Raw genomic sequence first — 14580 nt, forward strand, 5'->3', positions numbered from 1 at the left:
AACCATTCCAGAAGCTCAGGCTTAGGAAGGACCCCAGAAGCCACAGGGTCCAGCCTCTCTCTCAGATCAGGGATCCCACCCCCAAGGCTACAAAGTAGCAGAATCAGTATTCAAATAACTTCAAATCCACTGTTCTTTGCATGATGTGACCATGTCGTTGCCCCTCCCCCACTCTCTCCCCCAGACTCAATTCCAGTGGCATTTTTTACATCCAGAATCAATTATAAAATCTTGTTGTCCTGTTGAAGCTCTTCCAACCTTTCCCTAGACTCCCCTTCACGTACTCTAGCAGAGAACAAGGCCTCCTTTCAATTCTCTAAACAAGACACAATCTCCCACCTCCATGCCTTTACACAGGCTGTCCCCCTTGCTTGGAATGCCCTCCCTCTTCACCTTCACCTGGTTTCCTTTGGGATACCTCAAATGTGGTCTTCAACACAAAATCTTTCCTGGTCTTTCCCAGCTGCCAGTGTCTCTTTTTTCAGATTGTTGCATGACTTTTCCTGACAGCATTTTGGGGTTTTCTTGGCAAAAATACTGGAGTGGTTTGCCATTCCCTTCTCCAGCTCATTTGGCAGATGAGGAAACTGAGGCAAACAGGGTAAAGTGACTTACTCAGGTCACACAGCTACTAAGTGTCTGAGACTGGACTTGAACTTGGGTAGATGAATACTGGTGACTCCATGCCCAGTTCTTTATGCACAGAGCCACGGTACCTACAACAAGGTCAAGTGTTGGGCATTGTCTTTCTCATTAGAAAGGGATCTCCTTGAGGGCAGAGACAGTGTCCCCCCCCCCCTTTTTTTTTGTATACTGCTTGGTGTCTAGAAAGGTCAAAGCCGGCCTAGATACTAACTGTAAAATGGGTGTAGTTGTTGAAAGGATTATAAAACACTTAGTACTAGGGCACACATTTCTAGAAAGATCCTGGTTACCTACCTTGGGGGGATGCTCTAGACTCATGTCTAGGGCTGTAGCTCTCTCCTGAGTTACCTTAGGGTAGGGGCAACCAGGCAGAGAGAAGCCTGACACATCCACCTTATTGGAAGTCAGGCACTCTCAGGATGGAACTTGGTCTGTGGGATGCCCACCTTGTGGGGCTTAATAAATGCTTGTTTCTTTGCTTCCTTGCTAATAAGCCCTTAATAAATACTTATTCACAGAGCACACTGCCTCTAGTTTGACCGGCCCAGAACAAGAAGCCCTTCTAAGAGCATCCCCGAAACGTGGCCCCATCTCGCCTCTGCTGGCAGGCTTCCTCGGGGATTGGGAAATCTGCTAACCCAAAGGTGACAACTCAGGATACATGGCGGGACGTCTCTAATTAGAAGCCGGCCTTTTCACCCAGAAAGGTGCTGGCCCTGGCCTCAGAAGCCGCCTAATTCGTATTCGCGGAGACTCTGCTTTGGGGGGGAACTCAGCCCGAGGCGGGGGGTGGGGGGGGCCGAGGAGAGAGTGAGGGCAGGCTTGGCCAGCTCCCAGCTCTTGCCTCCAGTTTCTCGGGTTATCAGTGACCCAGAGTGAAGCCAGCTCGCGCTTCCGTCACAGTTTGGAGGGTTTTCTTTTGTTTTGAAAGCACATCCTGTGGATACGCTTTGTCGCGTTGTCCGGGAGGATATCCTAGGCCTCCCGGTCCACCGGCTCCCCCCCGCCATTGTCCTTTCTGGGCTGGGGTCCGGGAGGCGGGGAGAGGGAGGAGGGAGGCCAGATGTTTGCACTGGTCCCGGAGAGGCGGTGTTGCAATCAGCCAGAGGGGAGGGCTTAGCCCAAGCACCAGCTATTTCTCACGTGACACTCCCCCTCCCTCCCACACCCCCACAGAGTATTAAAGCTGGCCTCCTGGCAGTGGCCAGAACGAACTCAGTCCACTGCGCTCCCAGAACTTTGGAGAGAGCAGCGCGAGCGGCTTTGGGCACTACGGACCGGACCAAGGGAAGCGCAGACAGGAGCCGGGACAGGCGAGCGAAGAAAGAGGAGATCGCGATTGAAGTGGTCAAGGCAGAACAGCCCGACAGGTGAGGAAGGGAAGCGGGGCCGCCCGGGCCGGGGTCCGAGCTCCGCGGGGTAGCGGGACGTAAGGGGAGAGCGCGCTAGCGAAGGCTGCTCACCTTCCGGGCCTCGGTTTTCCAATCTGTAAAACGGGGGTGGGAGGCGATGAGCTCTCTTCCACTCCTGTGCCCCGCCCGGCGCCCAGCTTTCTCTCCCCTCTGCCTCACTTTGGGTCAAACGAGGAATCTAAAGACCTGGACAATCCAATCTGTCATTCCCAGTGTGGCTTTGGACTGTTACTTCCCCCCTTGCTGGCCACAGTTTCCTCAAATGTAAATTGTGGATGGGGGAGACTCGATGACATCTACAACTCTAACTCTGTGATTCCTGGAGCCGGGGGTTGTTCTGGACCCACCCACCTCCCCCTGTCCTTTAGCTGTTCCCCTTTTCCTGATGATGGTGGGAGGTGATGCCCAGTTCCTCGAGGGAAAACTAAACTGTTTTGAATGGTAGGGAGGGATGCGGGATGTGGGGCACTCTCAAAGCATGTCTCCATCAGTTGGATTCTCCTTGCACCCAAAGATGGGCATGCACTTGATTGACTTCAGCATTCCAGGCTTCCTCAGTTTCCCCATCCATAGTATAGGACAATGTAGGCAGTGCGGTGCAGTGGGAGAAACTTCATATCGATTTCTCGAAAGATCCTGGTTATCTGCTTTTGGGGGAAGCTCCAGAAATGACCCTTGTTCTACAGCTCTCTCCTGAGTTACCTTAGGATAGGGGCAGCCAGGCAGAGAGAAGCCTAACACCTCCTCCTTATTGGCAGTTTGGCACTCCCAGGATGGAACTTGGTCTGTGGGATGCCCACCTTGTGGGGCAGGACCTCCTCCAGGCCATAGGTCCTATCTTGGGCCCCGAGTTCAAATCTTGTCCAATATTTCCTAGCAGAGTGACTTCAGGCAAGTCACTTCCACCTCTGAGTGTCTTGTATCGTCCCATCTTCTGGACAGGAAAACACTTCATAGGATGGAATAGACTAGAGACCATCTGATCCAGCTTCCCCTCATTTTACCCAATCAGATGCTCAGAAGTAGTGAAATGCCTCAAAGTAATTAACAGAGTCAGGATTTGAACCCAGATCTGTGTTCCAGTGTTATTTTGCTCATTGCTATGGCTTCAGTAGGCAAGGGATGGGGCCTGGATGCCTAGACAGGGGATTATGAAGGTTTAAGGAAGAGGAGACATCCATGGCTAATTTTAATAGTCTTTTTTTCTTTCTCTTAAATTGATTTGATTTAACCAATCTGTATTACGTATTATATCAATCTCTATTATAAAAAAGCATAATATTTAAATATGTGTCTCTCTGTCTCTCCCTCCCTCCCTCTCTCTTCCCCCTCTTTCTCACCCCTCTCCCCCCCTCCCTCCCCCTCATTGATACCTAGACTCTAACTTGGCTTCTTAGAGACAGTTGCCTGGGGCCCTGGGAGGTTAAGCAACTTAGCTGGAGGGACCCAGCCAGTCTGTGTCCTGGGCAGGACTTGACCCCAGGTCTTTCCATCTTTCTGGCTACCTTTATCCACCAGCCCAGGAGCCCACAGGTTCCCCACCCCTTCCCTAGCCTGTGCTATATCTCTCTACTGGATTCTGGAAAAGAGACTGATATCATTAATCCCACCCCCACCCCTCACCCATTTCTTGAGAATGTGAATACTTCAGAAGAATAATCTGTTCATCAAATGGCCAGTAAGCAAGAAGTTCTTGGGCCTTCTTCTGACTTGGTCTTCTACTTGTCTTCTTGGGATGGTCTTGACCCCAGATCTCCTGACCCCAGCTTGGGCTCTCTATTCACTTGGCCAACTTCCTCTTTTTTTTCTTCAATGTAGAGAAAAACATTTTCTTCCATTCTGGGGAGCATGAGCATTTTTAAAAATGACATTGTATTTAGAAATGAATATTCAATAGGAAGTCCTATGATCCTTCTGTCTGTGGTTTAATTGTGTGAGCCCCGGGTGAGGTCACCTTCCTTCAGGCAGCCACCTGGAAGGCATGATGGGTGCCTGTCGGAGGCCACCTCACACGAGAAGCACATGAAGAATGTAGGTGTTCATCATCTGAGCCCCAGTAACAATGTGATTCCTGGCCTTCCTTTCCCAGCATGTCTCAAGATTTGTCAGAGGCTCTGAAAGAAGCCACAAAGGAGGTTCACACCCAGGCTGAGAATGTGGAATTCCTGAAGAGTTTCCAGAAGGGGCAGGTGCCCCAGGAAGGCTTCAAGGTATGGTGGGACACTTGGTATTAACAGGGGACCGGGGCTTGGTGAGGGATGGGGGGTGTAGCAAAGTGTGGACATGGGGCCAGTGAGGTCTGACTATATATATATATATATATATATAGGTCTGGGTGTAATTTAAGACATGACTGAGGCCTGGCTGAGTAACATGAACTGGCTGACACTTCACCAGCTATGTGACTTCTTTAATCAACCAGTGTGGGCCAAGTGCCAACTCTGTGCTAGGCACTGGGGATGCAAAGATGATGAATCAACAAGCATTTTTTAACTGCCTACTTTGTGCCAAGTACTATGCCAGGCATTGGGGATGCAGACAAAGAATCAGTAGGCCAATCAACAAGCATTTATTAATCACCTACTGTGTGCCAGGCACTGTGGATGCAAAAATAAAGAATAAGTTAATGAATCAACACATTAATTAATCACCTACTGTGTGCCACACACTAGGGATGAAAAGACAAAGAATCGGTCAGTCAATCTAGAAATATTTATTAATTACCAATTAGGCACTGGAGATGGAGTGTTGTGACTGAAGGGGAAGGACAAAGAGAAGGCCAGTTGACTGGATCAAAGAAGAGGGAAGGGGAGCAACAGATTGAGGTCAGGCTGCATAAGGCTTTCAAAGATAAAAAATAGAAGTTTAATTTTTATCTTAGAGGCATAGGGAGCCATTGGAGTTGGTTAAGTAGAGAAATGGCATGGTCAGATCTGCATTTAAGGAAGATCACTTCGGTCAGGAAATTTAAAATAATCTCAACAGGAGGTGGTGGTAAGAGCCTGAACCAAGGGGTGGCTGTGTGAGCTGAGAGAAGGGTTCAAATACGAGAAATGTTACAAAGGTAGAAACCACAAGATTTTGCAACACATTATGAGTGAGGACTCTAGCATGATCCTGGGAGACTGGAAGGACCATGGCGCCTTTCAAAGAAATAAGGAAGTCTGGAAGAGAGAAGGGGGAAAGAGAATGAGTTCGGTTTTGTACATGTTGCATTTAAGATGACTCAGAGACATCCTGTTTAGAATGGCTAATAGGCAATGGTGGTGCAAGACTGAAGAGGGAGTCTCAGGGGAGAGACTGAGGCTAGATATATAGAGCTGGGAGTCCTTGGCAGAGAGGTGATAGTTAAACCCAAGGAATTGGATACATTTACTGAGAGAGAAAAAGAGAGCTTAGGACAGAGACTTGGGGAACACCCACAGTTAGGGTGGTGTGGATGATGATCTTAAAAAGAGCAGTCAAACAGGCAGGAGAAGACCAGGGAAAGAGTGGGGTCACAAAACCGCAGAGGGAAGAGTGTCCCGGGAGGAGAGGCTGGTCTACAGTGTACATTAAAGAAGGGAGAGGGCAGTGACTGTCAGATCTGGCCATCCCGAAATAATTGCTAACTTTGGAGGAAGTGGTTTTAGTTGAGGGAGGAGGTCAGAAGCCAGATTGCAAAGGGCTGAGCAGAGGGTGAGAAGAGAGGAAGCAAAGGGAGCAGGTATAGACAACTTTTTTCAAGGTGTTTGGCGGAGGAGAGGACAGATATAGGATAATACTCTGATGGTGTCATAAGGCCTAGTGAAGCTGATTTTCTTGGTTTTGTTTTGTTTTCTAAAGGATGTGGGAGACTTGGACATGTTTGCAAACAGTAGGGCAGGGATTATCTGACAGGGGAAAATTAAAGATTCCAAATGAGTAAAGATGGAGTCTGCCAGAGAAGATGGGAGAGGATGAGATCAAGGGCTCATGTAGAGGAGCTGGCCTTGGCAAGGAGGGCCGCCTCTTTGTCAGAGACTAGGGGAAAGGCCCTGGGTTCAAATACCAACTCTGACACTTTACTCCACAAACATTTCTTGAATACCTACTATGTGCCAGGCACTATGCTAGGCACAACGATCTCCATGTGACTCGGGGAAGTCAATTTGCCTCCTTGGTTCTCAGTTTCCCTGGCTGTAAAATGTGGGAGTTAGACTAGGTGACCTTCAAGGCGTCCCTTCCAGCTCCAGAACTGTGACCCTCTGCTTTTGAAACTTTAGAGCCCATATAAAAGTAAGCTACGTTTGCCATTATTATTAATTATTATTATGGAAAGAAGACTCTGCTATTTACTACCTGGGTGACTCCTTAATCTCTCTGAGCCTCAGTTAAAAGGGCAATAATATTGCCACCCTCAGAGGTGGGAAAAATGCCTTGTAAGCTGAACTATGATACACAGATGAGGCAGCTTGCTGCATGATGTAATAGGGAGAAGGCTGGACCTGGAGGCAGGAGTCCCAACCTGCCTCAGCCACTGGCTCACTCTAGCATGAACCCTCAGTTCATGCTGGTGCTAACCGTAACACTCATCCTCTCCCACCTTCAAGCTTTTCCACCTGAAAAATGGGTACAACACAGCCACCTGCCTTACAGGGTTGTTTTGCATCAGAGAGCTATGTAAATGCTTAGCAATAATTATCATTAAGCCTTAAAGCTCTCCAGAAATGTTAGCAGGCTATACGGGAGAGGGTGATGATTAACTAACTCAGGGCAGGTTCTTAGTTTAGTCTAGGCTGGGGACTAAAACATTTGACCATGTCTGAGGTTCCAAGAGGGGCGAACCAAAGCCCAGAGAGAGGAAGGGACAGCAAGCCTTGATCACTTAGGGCCATGATAGGGTGAGACTCTGTCCCATTCCCTTGCACTTGACCAGCTATCTGTCCCCCTCCCTGAGCTGCCAGGTACCTGGTTACCACCTTACTCTGCCCATGAGAGGTTTTGCCACTCTGGAAAGAGGGCTCTTCTCTTTGGGCTTTTATTTGTATTCCCAGAACAGTGTCTGACATACAGAAGGTGCTTAATCAATGCTATGGCTTGAATTGTTGACTGCCTTAGGCAGGGAAGGGAGAACTAGCCTGGACCCAACCATCTGTCTAGGCTCATATTTGCCCAAAGGGAGTTGTTCTATCCCAGCTAAGTTACGGCTGGAATGGATGGCCCCTCCAGCTTGGACTTTGCCTCGGTCATTGAGTTCAGTCTGGGGCCAGAGAGCCACTACCCCACACCAAAGGGAAGGGCTCCAAATGCAGTGTTTTGTTGTTTGGGCCTTTTTTAACTCCCCTGGAAATTTCATGGAATAATACAGTGGGACAGTTAAAAAGGACCTTAGAAAGGAGTAGATTCGTAAGATTTAAAAGCCGGGGGCATCTTAGAGATCATCTGGTGAAATCCCCTTGCTTTACAGATGAGGAAACAGGCTCAGTTTAAGTGAACTGCCCACAGTCACACAGGTAGTAAGTGGCAAAGCAGACCTCAAAACTGGTCGCAACCTTAGACCTCTAGTCCACCCTCTCATTTTTACACATAGGGAAACTGAGTCACAGAGCAGGGCAAGCATTATAAGGACTGGAACCCTGTCTTATCTAAGATGTGTATGACAGAACTTTGCACACAATAGACCCTTAATAAGCACATATTGATTGAATGGCTATTATCAGAGCTTTACCAAAGTCTTGTGAATTAAGGTACTCCTGGTTAGTCTCATCTTCACTTTATAGATAAGGAAACTGAAACTCTGTGAGATTATGTTGCACAGGGTTGCATAAGCATCAGAGGGAGGATTTGAACCCTGCTTTCTATCATGCAGGCTGCCTCCTTGGTATTTACAGAAATACTGACTCCTCAAGTCATCAGTTTCAACTTTGTTCCCCTCTTGACTTTTCACCCGAGTGGCTAACAGATGACTGGAGTTAATGAATGACTAGTTGAATAAAAAAATCTATTATTAGGTCCGTGCTGTGTGCCAAGTTGTGTGCTGAGTGTACAAAGAGATTTAGGCAGCCCCTGCTATCTGGGAGCCTGCATCGTGTTGGGGAGTGGGGCAAGGGAAGGACATTTACGGTGAGGGGGCAGAGCAGTCCTTGGGGGACAGCTACAAGGCAGGTGGCAATGGCTCTTCTCGGTTGTTGCTTCCCTTAATAAAACCATATCACCTACCAAGCCAAACCTTCCTCCCGCCCACCCTTGGGACATGACAGAAATGAGGGAAGTTGTCCTGAGTAAGCATCGAAGGAGGAAAAACAAGGTCGATAAACAGCTGGCCTTGACAGCGATGTAGAAAGAACCCAGGGTTCAACTTTGGGCTTTGCCTTTTTGATGTATGATCATGGGAGAGTCAATTTCCTCTCTCAGAGCCTCGGTAAAATGGGCACAGCATCTACACCACCTAACTCCTAGCTTTGGTTAGTGAATCAAATGAACGTAGTCACTTTGTGCCAAGGGTGAGGTAAAAATCAGCCCTCGTAATTCTCCAGGAGAAGAAAACTAGAGCATCAAACGACTGGGTAAATTGTGCTCACTCTTGCTCAGGAATTTGCAGTTGGCCCACGTGGGCCCTGAGGGCAGAATTAGGAGCAAAGGGCAAAAGTGGGGGGCGGGGTTTACTCATAAGGAAAAAGTTCCTAAAGAGTGGGCTGCCTTGACCGGTAGTGAGTTGCCCATCACTCGAAGTCTTCGTGCAAAGGGTGGTGAATAGGGGATCCCTACCCAGGTAGAGATTGGACTAGGTGGTTTCTGAGGTTCCATCTCCCACCACTCTAGCCCGGAGGTTCTGGGGTTCTTCAAATTCTTTTGTAATGGGGTCCCAGCCAAGATCCACAGCCTTCCCTCTTACCACACTTATTTGAATCCATGTCCTCATTTTCACTCACAGTGTCCTTCTGCCCCCCAACCCCAAAGACAAATGTTAGAGCAGAGCCAGAAGGGGCCTTAGAGGAATCTGGTGCAATCCATTCATTTTACAGAGTGGGAAACCAAGGCCCGGAGGAGTGAAAGGTCACAGGGAGAGTCGAAGAGCCAGTCCATGTCAGAAGTGGACCTGGAACCTGGGCCTCCTGACTCGAAGGCTAGCTCTGCAGCCACTCTGCCTAGAAGGGACCTTAGTGGCCATTTGAGTCCTCTTTTTACAGATGAGAAATAAAGGGTCTTCTTCAAGGTCACACAGCCCAGTAAATGGCAGGGAGCTTCATTTCTGACCAGGGTCTTTTTTCAGAAAGGTTAAATGACTCACTCCTGGTCACACAGAGGCAAGCAGAGCCCAGTTCCTGACTGCAGATTTTATGGTGTCTCCATTAGGCCAGGACACTTGCTGCTTGTTGTCTCATCTCCTTACCTGGAGTGTAAGCTCCTTGGGGAGAGGCACTGGGTCTCTATTCCTCTGGTCTCTTCCTACAGTGCCTAGAACAGGGAAGGCCACAGAAGTGGAGCTCAGGAACCTGTAGACCTAGGCTGCCGTGTGGACCCTTCTTTGACTGGAAGCCTTCCTGAACCCCTCTTAATTCTTTAGTGTTTTCCATTTCCTGTTTATCCTGTCTGTAGAGTGCTTTGTATTTGTTTGCTTGTTGTCTCCTGTCTCCTCTATTAGAGCAGAAGCTCCTTGAGGAGCCTTTTATATCCCCAGTGCTCAGTACACAGTAGGCACATAATGAATGTTGATTGATTGGTTGACTCTCCTCTCCTGTTGGCTGGCTCAGACACATGTTAATGATTACTGCTTGGTTTCAGATGATGATGTCTTCCCTGTATCACATCTACTTGGCCTTGGAAGAGGAGCTGGAGCGCAACAAGACCCACCCTGCCATCACCCCTATCTACTTCCCTGAGGAGTTGAACCGCATACCTGCCCTGGAGAAGGACATGGAGTTCTGGTACGGCCCCCAGTGGAGGGAGAACATCCCATACACGGCAGCCACAGAGAAGTATGTGAATCGGTTTCATGACCTGGGCCACACTGAGCCCGAGCTGCTGGTGGCCCACGCCTACACACGTTACCTGGGGGATCTCTCTGGGGGTCAGATCCTTAAGAAGATTGCCCAGAAGTCCCTACAGCTCCCCAGCACAGGGGAAGGGGTGGCCTTCTTCGATTTCCCAGCCATTACCAATGCCACCAAATTCAAGCAGCTTTACCGTTCCCGAATGAACACCATCGAGATGAGCCCAGACACCAAGAAGAAGGTGGTAGAGGAGGCACAGACATCCTTCCTCTTGAACATCCAGGTAAGCCAACCCCGTCCTGCAGAGCCTGCACAGCAAGTCTGTCTGGGCTGGAGCTGGCTAAAATAAGGGAGGTGAGGTGAACTTGGAGCCACTCTCTTGAAGTCATAGTACTTGTCGAACTGTAGGCACTTAATAAATGCTTGTTGACTTGGCTCACTCACCAATCAAGGCAGTGTCTTCCAGAAATGTGTATTAACATTCCTAGAGGCCATAGACATGGATTCTGAAGGCCTGGTACAGAAGGGGCTAGCCTGGGTAGGGAGATGGGTGGATGGCAAGATGGTACTATTGAATGGGAGGTGAAGCACGGGCTGAGTGCCAGCTCAGATTCAGCCTCTAAGGCCCTTCCAAGATTCAATGTTCTAAGAGTCTTCTTATCTCTAGACAATATTACAATGGCTCTGTGATCTCACTAGCATGGGCATTCCCTCCCCTGATACAGATGGTGACTCATCTATCTCATGTGGCTCTCACCCAGGTCCACCCATAAATTGGGCCATGGAGAGCCTTCCTCACTCTTACTAAAAGTTCTCACTATATTCCCGCCCTTGCCTCTGACCCAAAGGAAGGGATGACTGGTCCAGTCTCCACTCCCACATTAGATTCATTTCCGGAGAAAGAGAAGCACAGGCAAGGTGGGGGAGGAGGGTGGTTCTTAAGACTAAAATGTGGGATGGGGCTAAGGAAAGCCCATTTTGGGGTAAGAGACCCAGAAGGACGGTCTCTCCTTTGGCTCATGGGGCCATCTTGCTCGAGCACCTTCTGATTCATGTCTCCTTTGGGCCTTAGATGTTTGAGGAGCTGCAGGAGTTGTTGTCCAAGAACCAGGAGAACAGAAACATTTCTGGGAAGCAGGAGCTTCGAAAAAGAGCCGGCCACAAAGAACAAGGTGAGACCTTAGAGACCAGGGTCCTCCTCTAGCTAGTTTCCTCATTATCCACCAAGCTTCCTAAGCAGAGCTGGTAAATGGGTGTCTCAGGGTGCTGGGCCAGCAAGAATGAATATTCCCTTAATGTTACACTTGATCTGCTTGGCCTCAGAAGATGGACCTGGAAGCAGCGGGAGGCAGATTTCTCCTTCAGATAAGGCGAAATTTCCAACGGTGTCTCAGTGGACAGCGCTGGGCCTGGAGTCAGGAAGACCTGAGTTCAAATCTAGCCTCAGATACTGACTTATCCTGGGCAAGTCACATAACCCAGTTTGCCTCAGTTTCCTCAACTGTAAAACAAGAATAATAATACCTATCCTGTAGGGTTGTTGTGAGGATATATTGTTATTTTAACAGTCTGAGCTATTCCTCAATGGAATGGGCCCCCCTTGACAATTTGGGGTTTCCTATTACTCGAGGCCTTTCCCATTATGCTGAGGCTGGATGACCACCTGTTGGGGATGTTGTCAAGATGATTCGGGTTTGGATAGGGGGTGGCCTTCAAAGGGGTCCTTCTACCTTGAGAATCTGAGATTTCATCAGCATCTACTCAGTCAAAAGTCAGGCATCGGAGTCAGGGATCCAAAGAGCAGAGAGGGCTCATACACGTCAGTGATTCATGTTTCTGTGGCTGAGATTTCCCATTTTAGCAACCTGAACCAGTCCTGGACCGAAAGCCACCCAGTAATCGATCCGATCAGTGAACAATTATTAAGTACCTACTATGTGCCAGTGTTAAAAAAGAGATCAAAGACGATCCTTGCCCTCAAGGAGCTTACACTCAGAAATGTCTGCCTCTTTTCTTCATGACCTTGGGAAGTTAGTGAGGCCCTCTAGGCTTTACTACTTTTCCTTAAATTAGAATCATAACTCTAGAGCTCCACCTGACCTCTGAGGCTTGGGTGTGGCCTTCTAGGTCCTTGGGTGCCCCCTTTTGACTGAGTCCCAAGTTTGACAGAACAAATCCTTTTATTAAGGGGATTTGTTTTATGACCTTTGGATTCAGTCCAAGGGCTGAGCTTGAGGACCTAGAGGCCTACATGTGGCCTCCTCCCCACCCCTGCTTATATGGTATGATATGGTATTATGTTATATTATCAACTAGTTGGTATCTGACTTCCAAAGTCCCTTCCATCCGTCAGTCCTGTGACCTCCCTATTCCCCCAGCTTCCCAGCCGCATCACTGACTGTCTTTTGTGAGCTTGGTACACTTTTTGCTCTTGGGGCCACATGTTTTTTCCCTTCCCATCACCCTCTTCCTCTGACTGTGACTCTCGCTGTCCTGCCCAATTTACGTCTTGGCTGTGTATTGTGTGATGAGACCTCAGCCAGAGAGGCTTTGGGGATTGGCCCCAGGGGGGCCTCTAGGGCCCAGAGGAAGAAACAGTGGCTGAGGAGGTGTCAGAAGGCTTCGTCATCAAGGGTGCCCCAGAGGTGCTGGTTGATTCTGCCCCCTTCAGAGCTACCTTTCCCTGGGTATACAATTGTCACTTGAGAGAAGCAGTGTACTAGTTAGAAAAGAAAAGCCCTATAGTTAGAGACAGTGTGGTGGAGTGGATAGAGCCCTAACTCTAGATCCAAAGGACCTGGGTTCAAATCCTACCTATGAGACTTAACTACCTTTGTGATTGTGAGCAAGTCATTTAATTTCCCTGGGCCTCAGTTTCCCCATCTGTAAAATGAAGGAGTTGATGGCTCCCGAGGACCCTTCAGGCTTTGTAGAGCCCTAGACTTGGGCTTCTCTCTGAGGACCTTCCTCAGATTCTCTGTCTTGTGGTTACTTCCGTGTTGTCACCTCCATTGGAATGGAAGGGCCTTCAAGGCCGTCTTTGTTTTCCTTTGTGTTCTCTGTGCCTGACACCAAGTAAACACTTAAGTGCTTGTTGACTGACCATCTGCCCCACTGAGGCATGTGGATCCGACCCTCTAGCACCTGCTTGCCAATTTCCCCAGGGTAGTTCAGTCCTGATTCATAAAACAGAGGCCAGAGGACTTCTGGGTGCCATGTTGGGTTTGATGACCTCATTCTAAGATTTTTTCTCTCCTAGGCCCGACTTCCACAGAGACCACTGCCCCAAAACCCCAGCAAAGTCTCCTGTCCCACTCGCCCCTCCTCCGTTGGATCCTTACCCTCTCCATCATAGCCACTGTTGCTGTGGGCTTCTATGCCATGTGAATGAAACAGAAAAGACACTTTGGGGTGACCTGCGGGGCCTCCCCTACTGAGCCTACAGACTGCTTCCAGTCCACGAAAATTCACTCGATGGGCCTTCTCAGGTCACTGTGGGTCAGGTTCCCCTTCACTGGAAAAGACAGCGAGGAGCCCCACACTGACCCAAAGCACTTCTGGCCTGAGGAACCTGAACTTTTAAGGGGGCCTCAGTGGCCGCCCACAGATGTAGCACTCTCCCATCTCCTACCAAGAACCCCCTGAAGAGACTAAACTTCCAGCCCTGAGAAATGACCTGCCGAACCCAGCTCCTGGTCCCCCCCTCCAGCATCCCTGTTTGACCCAGGAGTGACCACTTTCCCTTTGGCCTCTAGACTGGTTTTTGCTTTTGCATTTCAGAATGTTGTGTCTTGTTAGAAGCCAGTTTTATGTAGCATTTTATCTGGTCTGGTTTTCAATGTTTGGGCTTTTTTTTTGTTTGTTTTGCCCAGGGTCAGGGTGGGGAGGTGTTTTGCCTCATTTTCTTGGGTGTGTGTGTGTGTGTGTGTTTTTAAATAATGGTTCCAATGTCCTTGAGCCTGTCTTTATAAACTTTCAATAAACAGTGTTGTCTTAACTTCTGATTCCCCTGGAAGTTTGCTTTATTGTACACATGCCTTGGGGAAGGGTCAAATTCCAGTGTCCTCTTCAGCCCTGAGGACTGTGGTGCCAATTCCAAGAGGCTGGGCCAAGCGCTGGGTCCTAAGTCACATAAGCACACCTTCGTAGATGGAGGGAACTGCAGAGGGGTTCTGGGCCAACCACTTCACTCTGCAGATGAGAAAACTGAGGCCCAAAGGGAAGGGACCTGGGATCATAGATCAGACCCTTTTTTTATTTTCCTACAGATGAGGCCCAGAGAGAGAAAGGAACTGTCCAGACTTAACCACAGACACAAACCCCGAGTCACTCTCCCCCTACTCCAGCCTCAATTTACCTATCTGTTAAATGAGAAGGTTAGACCAGCTGATCTCTGAGGTCCTTCCATCTAACCGTGAGGACCATCTATATATCTCATTAACAGACATTTGTTGAACATATCCTTATAATTCATCCAGACCAAGAAGTTTGCTCTGGACACATCCACAAGGCTCAGTGACTTGGTAACCAAGGCTCCTCCTCCCTGGACAGAGGGGTCCCTGGGGGCT

The 14580-nt window shown here is 48.9% G+C and overlaps 1 protein-coding gene across 1 annotated transcript; it reads left to right on the forward strand.

The window, feature by feature from the left end:
* Window positions 1–1708: 1708 nt before the first annotated feature.
* Window positions 1709–14016, forward strand: HMOX1 (heme oxygenase 1). The gene is given in 7 exon segments (XM_036761433.1): window positions 1709–1726; window positions 1728–1795; window positions 1797–2015; window positions 4147–4267; window positions 9804–10295; window positions 11085–11184; window positions 13272–14016. Coding segments are annotated over 7 exon segments (1146 nt in total). The 3' UTR covers window positions 13400–14016.
* The last annotated feature ends 564 nt before the right edge of the window (window positions 14017–14580 follow it).

This window comes from Trichosurus vulpecula, chromosome 5 (genome assembly GCF_011100635.1).
Source record: "Trichosurus vulpecula isolate mTriVul1 chromosome 5, mTriVul1.pri, whole genome shotgun sequence".
In the NCBI taxonomy this organism is placed as follows: domain Eukaryota; kingdom Metazoa; phylum Chordata; class Mammalia; order Diprotodontia; family Phalangeridae; genus Trichosurus; species Trichosurus vulpecula.